Genomic DNA, 11,738 nt, shown 5'->3' on the forward strand with positions numbered 1-11,738 from the left:
AAATGTATACCAACTACAAGGTTCTCTCCCAGATACAAAGTTCGTAAATGGGCCATGTCGTTCCACGTTTTCCTATAGCCCCCATATAACGGTACCTCCCGATATTTGGTATTTTCATGATTTTAGGGACATAATTTACCGGAATTACTTTAAATTGCGTATTTGAAGTTCGTAATAGTCAAGTCTTCTTATAGCCTCAATATAACGGTACCTCTCGATAGTCCCGGAATCGTTTTAAATTTCTTATGGGGAGATCTTAATGGGTACTACAACCTATCGTATGCAGGTCTACGTCTTCGTATAGCCTTCATATAACGGTACCTCCCGATAGTCGGTATTTTGATGACTTCAGCAACACTATTTACCAGAATCGGCTCAAATTTCGTATTGGAAGATTTTAATGAGTACTTCAACCTATGGCAAAAAATTTCGTATGCAGGTCTACGTCGTCGTATAGCCTCCATATAACGGTATATCGGTCAGCTCGAAAATTTGCAAAGCCTAAGATTTGCATCAGTGCTAGGTCAGATGCGAAAATGGACAATATCGGTCTGCTCCATCAAAGAGTCCCAAATTTTGAATAATTATATCTCTTATAAAATTTGATATTAGAGTTTGATTATCTTCGGATTTCACATATCACAACATTTTTTTTTTAATCCAAGATCTGGTGTGAGGTTGAGATATATCGATCTACTTCTTCTGGTACAATGGGTCAAAATTTTGAATATCCGTGAAGCTCATAAAACCCGAAATTAATATTCGATTCCATTCAAACTTGCCACATCTCAATATTTCTATCAACACAAGGTCTCTTATAAAGATGGTATTAATCGGACCATTCCTTCTGGTACCGCCCTCACAAATATCCAAATTTTGAGCATAGAATCCGAAATTAGAATTCGGTTCTCTTCAAATTTCACACATCCTATTGTTTCTTCGCACACAAGATCTGCTGTGAAGATGGGTCAAAATGTTAAAATTCAAAACGCTCATAAAACGCGAAATAAGCATCCAACTCTTTTCAAATTTCACACATCCAAACATTTTTGCTAACGCAAGATCTGTTGTAAAGATGATAGATATCTGCTAAACCCATTCTACCTGACCACCAATGGATCACAATTTTCGATACTTATATCTGTCATAAAAACCACAAATGGCAATCGTTAGAGCACTCCAGCACTTAAATGTGAATACATCTTTTGTATCTCGTACCATTGCTCGTTACAGTGATACTGGTAGCGTAGCCCGACGTCAAGGAAGTGGGCGGAAGAAAACAGCAACATCAGCAGAAATGGTTCGGCAAATATTGAAAAATTAGCTTAGGTTAAAGCCATTGAAATTCCAAAAGGTGCAAGAACTTACACCGCAACAGAAAGAAAATAGACTCGAAAGAGCTAAAGAGTTGCTTCGCTTGGCCGAAAGTTGTGAACTGCCGATGAAAAGCATTCGTTGTCTAGCAGTAAGTGAAAAAAAAACAAAATGATCGTGTTTACGTGCCAAAGAGTTTATCTGAAAATTTGCACCTTCGGTTGGCCACCAGAACTCAAGCGCCGGCCATGGTGATGGTGTGGGCAGCCATAACAGCCGATGGTCGCTCTCCGCTCGTATTAATCGACCGTGGCATCAGAAAAAAAGCCGATAGCGAATATTATCGCGAAAATATTCTGAAGGGTGTGTTAAAGCCTTTGGCATGCAAACATTTTGGCCGCAGACCTTGGACATTCCAACAGGACTGAGCTCCATTATGCGCCTCCCAAGAGTGGTTACAAAATGATGTTCCTCGCTTCATTTCCAGCGCACCAGGGCCACCAAAATCTCCGGAACCAATCCGTTGGACTATAGTGTCTGGACTATTTTCGAAAGCTAGGTTGGCACAAAGAAATACAAAAGTGTGGATCACCTCAAGCAAGGGCTTCGCCGGGAATGGGCCAAGATACTGCAGAGGAACATTCGGGCAGTGTGTGCAGGTTTCATTGGCCGTTTGAAGGTCATAATTCGTGCCAAAGGTGACCAATTCGCACAAATGTAAATTTATTCTAAAATTTGATGCTATTTCCGACATTTTTTGCTTTCATTCAATAAAATTAAAAGAAAAAAATGTAAAAATTATGGCGTTTGACTTTGTTGCAGTTTTTGTAGCTCACCCTGTATATTTTTAGGTCCGATATGAAACCGGGTTTTCTTTATTTTAAAGTAATAAAATAATAAAATCCAAAGAGGACATATTAAAATTAATAAAAAACAAGTAAAAAAGTATCGGTCGGTTTTGCCGACAGATGTATACCCTCAGCCAATGTTCGATTATTTAAAAATATTTTTACTTCTGTTGTGATTATTCAAATGTTTAACCCCCTATGCAGAAGGTTCCGAAGGAATGGGTCAATATTGGTCATTTCGTATCGGACTTAAATAAATATGATATAAATATTGCGACGTGCTAGGTTTGGACTGTGTTATGTTAATGGAAATTTTGGGATGTACCAAGTCTTGAATAGAATCGGATGTCAATTTCGCTTCTTATGACTTTTATGGATATTCAAAATTTTGAGCTTTTGTAGGGAAGATACCAGAAGGAGTGGACCGACATATCCCACCTTCACAACGGATGTTTTGTTTGTGGAAATAATGGTATGTGTTAAATATAAAGATAATCTGACGCTTATTTCGGATTTATAAACGTTTTGGTTATTCAAAACTTTGGAGAGGTACCAGGAGGAATGGTCCGATCTCTACCATTTTTTTATAGATCCTGTGTTGATAGAAATATTCAGATGTGTCAAGTCTAAACGCGTTTTAGGAGCTTAAGGGATATTCAAAATTTCGACCTTTTGTGGGGGAGGTACCTGAAGGAATGGACCGATATCGTCCATTTTCACACCTGACCTAGCACTAATGTAAATATTTGGATTTGCAAAGTTGGGCCAAAATCGGATTATCGTTTCTCTATCTGTGAAATTTTTTTTTAATCCGACCATTTGTGAGGGACGTACCAGAAGGAGTGAACCGATATATTCCATCTTAACATTAGACCTTGGGTTAATTTAAATATTGGGATGTGTGAAATTTGAAGACAATCGGACTCTTACATCACATTTTATGAGAGTTGTAATTATTTAAAGTTTTGACACTTTGTGGGGGAGGTACCTAATGTAGTGGACCGATATTGTCCATTTCCGCACCAGACCTAGCACTGACGCAAATATTAGGATTTGCAAAGTTGGAGCAAAATCGGATTATTCTTTCTCTTTCTGTGAAAAAATATAGTTTTTGAAAATTTCGACCTTTTGTGGGGAGGTACCAGAAGGAGTGGGCCGATATTGTCCATCTCCGAACTCGAACTAAGTTTGACAAAAATATTACGATGTACCAAGTTTGGACCAAATCGGATACTCCCTTCGAGAGTTATCGTGCGCCAGACAGACAGACGGACGGACGGACGGACATCTCTAGATCGACTCCAAATGTATTGAAACGGATGTATTGAACGGTCCAAAGACACCTAGGGTCTAAAACCGTTATATCGACTAGGCACGTTTTGACCATATCAAATGATATATACCCTCTGTAGCCATATAGCTAAGGGTATAATTAAATGTTATCAAACAAATCTCATCTTTTAGTATCTTTTTTATATAAAATTTCTAATTCTGGAGTATTTCCATTAGTGCTTCAAGAAAAACAAAACAAAAAATTAATTTGTTAAGAATAATTATAGCTAAATGAAATTAATTAAAAAAGAGTAAAATTCCCTTCACTGTGCACATTTCAACTACATTTAAGCTTTGTCTCAAATGCCAAATCTTTATAAAATCTTTGTCTGACTGCATGAAAAAATATATAAAATAAAATCTATAAAAGTACACTCACACACACCTCACAGACACACATACAAAGGGTATACAAAATTCACACACTCACACTCATACAACACTTTTACAAAATAACTAAAGATATTCATATTCTATAATATTTCGCAATTTATTTTTCATTTTATTTTTCCTTACTTGTTAGGGTTTTTTATTTTCTTTTTTAAATTGAATCTGGTATCAGCATTTAACCACCAACATCCTAGTGTGGCATAAAAGGACAGCTCTTTCACAGAACTCCCATCTTCCAGCTATCCGCTACAACTAACGACTACTAACAGGCGACGTTATTTAAATGATTTGCACCTAGCACGACTCCTGCCGCCATATAGCCAACGACATTGCCATTTCCTTGTTGATAATGCTGTTGGGAAGCGTGCTGATGGTTATGGTGATTGTGATGATGCGTTGGCATGTGATGATGGTTATTTGTTCCGGTGCCAGACGACGACGATGTTGTTACAGACGCTGCGGCCGCCGCACCACTCTCCGACTGAGAGACTGAAATTAAAGTTCCATTGCCTCCAGCCATAACCGCATTACCGGTAGACGTTGCTGTTGTCGCAGGAATGCCACCCCCACCCACACCCATGCTACTATTCAGACTTTCAGTTACTTTTAAAATTCCAAGAGGTGTTGTGGCCGTGGCCGTTGTCGTTGCACTCGTACTTAGACTTGTGCCACTGATGTGAGCACTAATGCCACTCGGCACACTTGACATGACCGTACCGGCCGTCCCAGTTCTCAGCAACTCCTCATTAGGTATTGAGAAATGACGATAGGACATGTAATCGGGTGGCAGAGCGGCCTGGCGTTTGGCATTCTCAATGCGTTGTTTCTTCAGCTTCACATAGCTCAGCACAGATATCATGACGATGAAAACAATGATGCCCATGCAACAACCCACAATCAGACCGAGACGTCGTGTAAGTATGGAATGGATGAAGCCATTAGTGGCCAGGCCATTTTCGTCGGTGATAACACTGGGCGTTGAGTCGAGTGTCTGGACATCGGTGCAGGTGGAAAAACGTGAATTTTTGAGAACTTCTTGCAGGGCATTGTCGCTGGCCACGGTGTTTTCGATTAGGGCCTGCTGTTGTTGTGGCTGGGCCAGCGATGGATGTTCGCCAAAGGTCATGCTATTTGTATTAAACAAACTACCCGTATACGATAAATGATAGGGTGTATAGCCGGCTCCCTCCGGCACGGAATACGATGGCGAAGACGAGGATGAGGAGGCGGAGGCAAAGGGATACATTGCTGCGTTGGGTTCATCACGTGGCGCCATAAGGAAGCTATCGTTAACATGTATCCTTTGTAGGGCGTTTGCCACAGGCTCCGATAGCCAATTACCGGTGCCGATAACACAAATATGGTAACGTGTATTTGGGCTAAGTTTTGTTAATTTGGCTGAATGTGCCGAACCATTGAGGCGTTTGCCGCGTATCTGTAACAAAAGAAAAACAAGAAAAAAAAACACAGAAGACATGAGATAAGATGAAATGGACAAATCTTAAATGTAAGGTACGTGGGCACAAAGTTATGACATTATATTAAGAAATTGTTTATGTGTGTTGGATGTTTGGAAGGGGATATTCATGAAGGGGATATTTTGAACTTGGATATTCATGCCCCAAGGCTGTCGTTAATTTTTTTTTAGAAAAAATTTTGGATAGAAAGATCGAAAACAATTTTTTTAAATAAAATGTTGTGGGGTATATTTATATATTTTATTATATAATTTCAAATTCTTTTTCCGCTACAGAGGACTTAAACCAGTAAGGAAAAGTCAAAAGTCGGTTAGGCCAACTATGTAATACCCTACACCACTATGCATATTTAGCAGAGCTCCTGTAACAAAATAATTTATTTCAAGTAGATCAACTTTCGGATGAAACATATATATGGTAGCTATAGTTATATCTGAACCGATTTTCTCCGAATTCGATGTACTTTCTTCTAGACTTCGGTCGGATGTAAAAATTCAGGACTTTTGGGCTGATAGTGGCCATTTGGTCCACAATTAAAGATATATATGGGAGCTATATCCAAATCTGAATCGATCTTGATAAAATTTGGCGGAGGGATTTCCGGGCTGTATCTGATATCTGGTAGCAAAGATCATTGTTGTGGAATGCATATTACTCCTTGTGAGGGACTTTAAACCCCAAAGCGGTTTATGGAAGCTACAGCTATATCAGAACCGACTTACACCAAATTTGAAGTACTGGTTTAAAGGATGAATTCAGTCGTAATAGCCAAACTTCAGTCAATTTGGGCTGATATTAGCCATTTGACGCCCCAGAAACCTGATATCGGATAAAGATATATATATATATATGGGAGCTATATCTTCATCTGAACCGATCTTGACAACATTCTAAACACTTATTTCTTAGCTATATCTGATATCTGGTACCAGATATCATAGTAGTGGAGTGCATATTACGCATGTGAGAGACTTAAACTCCCAATTCGGATGAAACATATACATGGGAGATATAGCTATATCTGAACCGATTTTCTCTAAATTTGAGTTACTTGCTTCTACACTGAACTCGGTGGGATGTACTAAAATATAGATCATTTGGATTTATATTAGTCATTTGGTGCACAATTATCCCGAAATCAGTTGAAGTTATATGAGAGTTATATCTAAATCTGATCCGATTATCACCAATTTCAATAGGGTTCGTCCTTGGGCCAAACAAATATTGTTTGCAAAATTTCATCTCAATCGGATAACAAATGCGACCTGCATTTTGTTCACAAGAATACATGGACGGACAGACTGACTTGCACAAATCGAATCAGAAAGTGATTCAATGAAGATCCTCAAAAGTAATTATGGGTCTATCTCGCTTCCTTCTTCATGTTACAAACAAATGCACAAAGACATAACACCCTTACCACTATGTGGTGTAGGATATAAAAATAAGATTTTTGGCCAGGAAGTCCATGAAAAATGTACAAAAAATTATTGAAAAACATTTTTAAAAATCCACAATTTTATGCCCAGAAATAATTGAGAAATATTCCCCAAAAATTCACGAGTTTTGGACAGAAGAAGACTTGTAATAAATTAAAAAATTCCACGATTTTTGGCAATATTTATAAAAAATTTTTGAACAGAAAATTATTGAAAAACGCTTAAGAAAATCCACATTTTTTGGCCTGGCAATAAAATAGAGAGTTATTAAAAAAAAAAACTATTTAAAAAATCCTTCAAAATTTTTTTTAAAAAATCCATGATTTTTGGCCAGGAAGTCCTTCAATATCATTTTAAGATATGCTCGATTTAGGGTCAGGAAGTCCTTGATAAATAATTTTAAAACCCGTTTCGACACTTGATTTAAAAGTCTTTGAAAAATATATTTAAAAAATTTAGAGGTCATAGCTACGAAATTTTAAAAAATTGAAATTGAAATAGAATTTAAAAATTCTAGTCCAAGAAATATTTACAGAATAAATTTTAAAAGCATTTAGGACGCCTTAAAATATGACGATTTTCAGACAGAATGGCCTTGGCTACCTTGCTATCTTGAAATCACATTCATGTCCAGAAAAAAATATACCATTCCGGATCATAAAGAATATTTAAATATACTCTCGACCGGGAAGTATACGACAAAAATATAAAATATTTTTTCCGATCAGGAAGCCTTTGAAAATTATTAAAAGATATTATTATTTTCTCTAAAAAATTTTGACCTAAATTACCTAAATTTGATATAAATATTTCTATATACAATGTGGGGGCTTTTAAAGTTTGAGTAATTTAAAAAAAAAAATAATGTGTCAACATTCTTTACTATTTTGATTTAAAGTGAGTTATTAGTATTCATACTCATAGATGTAACCCCCTGTGATGAGAGGTCCAAATAAAATTATACTCCAACTCATTTCCATTAAATTTACTTGCAATTACTTAACTATAATCATATTGTAAAATATTTACTCTAAAATGCAAATTTCACCCCACCCCGAAATTATGTAGTTAAGTTCATTGAAGCAAAGATTTCAATATGTTCATCATTCTTAAATCTCAGCTCAAATTACGGCAATAAAATGTAAAATAAAAAAAAAAAAAACATTCAACCGAAATTGTCGAAAACATTGTCAATTACAAACACGTACCGAATTACATGGAACATTAAGAGTCGGATGTGCCATATCTTTGTGTACACGTTTGTTCTGTACTGTTCTTCTCGCCCTGCCCGTAAGGACATTCAAATGAGTCAATGCGTGTCATTGTGGGCCTATTTCCGTTTAGTGATGCATTTGACAAGCGTAAAACAAGGAGGCTGTAGTATCTCCCATCACACAAAAACTGCCACCCACACACACACACTCACATACTTGCATACAATCTGTGTATGGGCTTTAGGCCTATCCCCGTATGTGTAATTATTGTTAATTTTATTGCAGTAATTTTCCAACAGTAAAAATTGTCACTTTTCCTCCAATGATTGTAGTTGTTGGATTCCGCACATGTTTATAGCTATATACTGCTGCTGTTGTTGTTTTTGTTGCCGCTGCTATAACATTTACGACAGTAGCTGGTGTAACTGCAGTTTTATGTTGTTCGTAATTTCGTTTCAGCGTGCCAAAAAAGAAACAGTGGCATGAATGGCAACAACAGGATGTAATGAAATTTAAAATGATTTCTGTCAACCGCCCAAAACCACCTCCATATAGTTTAAAACAGATCCATTACGTATGTTGATGAGCTGCCAGCGAACAATAGGCATGGGTCGCGGCATTGGAATGCATGCATAAATATATACCCAACAGTTGAAAAATGTACAGGGCTGTTATGTGGGAAGGACTGTGGGATTCTAAGGAATATTCTTTAAATACATCGTGAACTCTTCAAAACCTATTCTCTTAATTCTCAATTTTTATGGATTTTTTTTGATATATCATTCAATTAGGAAAGATTGTTCACATTAGGATAATTAATGTATATGTTATTTACACAGATTTTAAATCTGCAGAGACTTATTTGAATATTTCTTTTTCCTTTACCTATGATACTACGACCATTCGGGATGAATTCACAGAAATTAAGACTTTAATCCTAAAACATATTTTGCATATTTCGGATATTCAATGTTTCATGGCGAAAACTGTTGTCGAATATTTTAAAATTTCGTAAAAATGTTTCTGATAGTATTTAACTAATCTCTGGAAATAGAAAAAAATATTTTTTTTACAGAAATATTTTCCGCACATTTTTCATTCCATTTGTAACACCCCGAAATATATATTTTAGACCCCACAAAGTATATAAATATGTCGATTTAGCGATGTCCGTCCGTCTGACCGTCTGTGAAAATCACTTTAGCATCCGAACGAAATGAATTAGGTTGATACAATTTTACTCAAATGTGTATTATGTCTGCAGGACTTTTGGTATTAAAAAAGGGTGATGTAGGTCCACGTTTTGGTGTAGCCCCCATATAATGGTACCTCCCTTTTTTCGGTATTTTGGTGATTTAAGCGACATTATTCTCCGAAATGGTTTCAAATTTGGCATTTGAAGTTCGTAGGGGATACTACAGCCTATGACAGAAAATTGTCTGTGCAGGTCCCCCATATTATGGTACCTCCCGATGTTCGGTATTTTGATGATTTTAGCTACATTATTCACCTATTTTTTTAAGCTTCGCATTTGAATATTGTAATGACTCATGACAGAAGTTGTCGAATAGACCCTAATATAACGGGTACATTCGGTATTTTTAAGATTTTAACAGAATATTGAACGGATTTTATTTATTTATTTTTTTTTGAAAATTACGAAATTCCTTCCAAATGGTGGAGGGTATTCAAAGTTCGGCCCGGGAGAATTACAGCTTTTTTAATTGTGTGTTCAGGAAACACTTAAAATGGTGGATCCATCCCCACAATTTAGGCTAACATCCAGCGTTAATTTTCGTACACATATAGTAAAATCCTTCTAAAAAATCGTTCACATTGACAACGACACATAAAACGTTCAGAATTCCAGCCCTATCAGATGTTGTCGTATTATATTGCATATCTCGACATCCACTGCTTTATCCCAAACTTACACATGACCAGTTCTAATATTCTTGTTATTCATTCTTTTTTGTAAAATTTTGCTTTTCTTGGTCAATAAAATTTAGAATTTAAAAAACCAATCTTTATAAGACCAATCTTGAAGCTGGTATCAATTCAAAATAGCTCTTCATAACCAATGATATATTTCTGGGCACATTTAGTTCAAATCTCCAAGAATTATATAAATTCTGCTCTGTCATATACCATGGTTAAAAAACAGCTGCGACCGGCAGGGTCAAACCTTTAAGACCCTCCACCATTTCGAAGAAATTTGCAAGACGTAAGAAAGTCGGCTGAAAAATGCGGCTATATTATTAAAAATTCTGAATATATAAGTCTATAAGAAAACGTAGACCTCTATAGCAGATTATCTGCTCTAGGACAGTGCCTAACACGACCTACAAATACCATGTTTGAGATAATTCTATTGAAAAACCAGTAAAGAAAGTCCTAAAGTTGGGCGGGCCGATTTTATGATACCCTACACCACTTTGCTAATTTAGTTGAGCTCCACTTAATAATTAAAAGTTTTTATGGGAGAATTCAATCATACACGCTATGATTACAATTATAATTTAAAGTTCAAAGGACTAAATATGTCGAAGCATTTGTATCTTTTAAATTCGGACTCGTATTGCCCATTGGGTGCACAATTAATTTGAAATCAGAAAAAATATATATGTGAGCTATATCCAAATCGGAACCGATCTCGATAAAATTTGGAAAAGATATTTCTGAGCTGTATTTGATATATTTTCCTGCATATCGTTGTTGCAAATCGGATGAACAATATATATGAGAGCTATAGCTATATCTGAACCGATCTTCACCAAATTTGGCATACTACCTTCTAGTATGTGCCAAATTCCATCCCATTTGGGCAAATATTAGACGTTTGGTGCACAATAAAAGGTAAATCGGACGAAGTTATATATGGGAGCTATATCCAAATCTGAACCGATCTCGATAAAATTTAGCAAAGGTATTTCTGAGCTGCATTTGATATATTTCCCCAAATATTGTTGTTACAGAGTGCATATTACGGCTGCGGAGGACAAAAATAACAAATCGAATGAACAATATATATGGGAGCTATAGCTATATCTAAACCGATTTCGATCAAATTTGGTCTAATTTGGTTTTATGTGCAAAATTTCATACTATTCGGGCTGATATTACACGTTTGGTGCACAATAAAAAGAAAATCGGACGAAGATATATATGGTAGCTATATATAAATTTTTACCGATTATCTCTAATTTCAATAGGGTTCGTCCTTGGGCCAAACAAATGTTGTTTGCAAAGTTTCATCTCAATCGGATAATAAATGCGATCTGCATTTTGTTCACAAGAATACATGGACAGACGGACTGACCTGCATAAATCAACACAGAAAGTGATTCTATGCATATCATCAAAAGGAACTATGGGTCTATCTCGTTTCCTTTTGCCTGTTACAAACAAATGCACAAAGACATAATACCCTGACCACCTTGTGGTGTAGGGTATAAAAAACATTATATAAAATGCACATCATAAAAAATTTGAATATAGGAGGTACCGTTATATGTGGCCTATATGAAGACGTGGTTTTGAAAAGGCAATTTTCTGTCATAGAAAAGAGCATCCATTGGGAACTCCCAAATTTGAAATAATTTCGGCGAAAAGTGGAGCTAAAATAATGGAAATACGGAATATAGGGAGATACTGTTATACAATTTTCTGTCAGGGTAAGTGGAAACCTTGGAAATCAAACTTGAAAAAAATCCGATGAAAAAT

General features: G+C 36.2%; 1 protein-coding gene across 1 annotated transcript in view; it reads right to left on the bottom strand.

Moving 5' to 3' along the window:
- Nucleotides 1–3,730: 3,730 nt before the first annotated feature.
- Nucleotides 3,731–11,738, bottom strand: part of LOC101897331 (chaoptin) — a 62,042-nt gene continuing 54,034 nt past the window's right edge. The window contains exons 6-7 of the mRNA XM_059122030.1: nt 8,733–8,740; nt 3,731–5,319 (exon numbers count right to left, since the gene is read on the bottom strand). Coding sequence (XP_058978013.1) covers nt 4,147–5,319; nt 8,733–8,740 — 1,181 coding nt within the window. The 3' untranslated portion in view covers nt 3,731–4,146. The remainder of the gene's footprint in view (nt 5,320–8,732; nt 8,741–11,738) is intronic.

The sequence above is a fragment of the Musca domestica genome, unplaced genomic scaffold (genome assembly GCF_030504385.1).
Source record: "Musca domestica strain aabys unplaced genomic scaffold, Musca_domestica.polishedcontigs.V.1.1 2, whole genome shotgun sequence".
Taxonomy (NCBI): Eukaryota; Metazoa; Arthropoda; class Insecta; order Diptera; family Muscidae; genus Musca; species Musca domestica.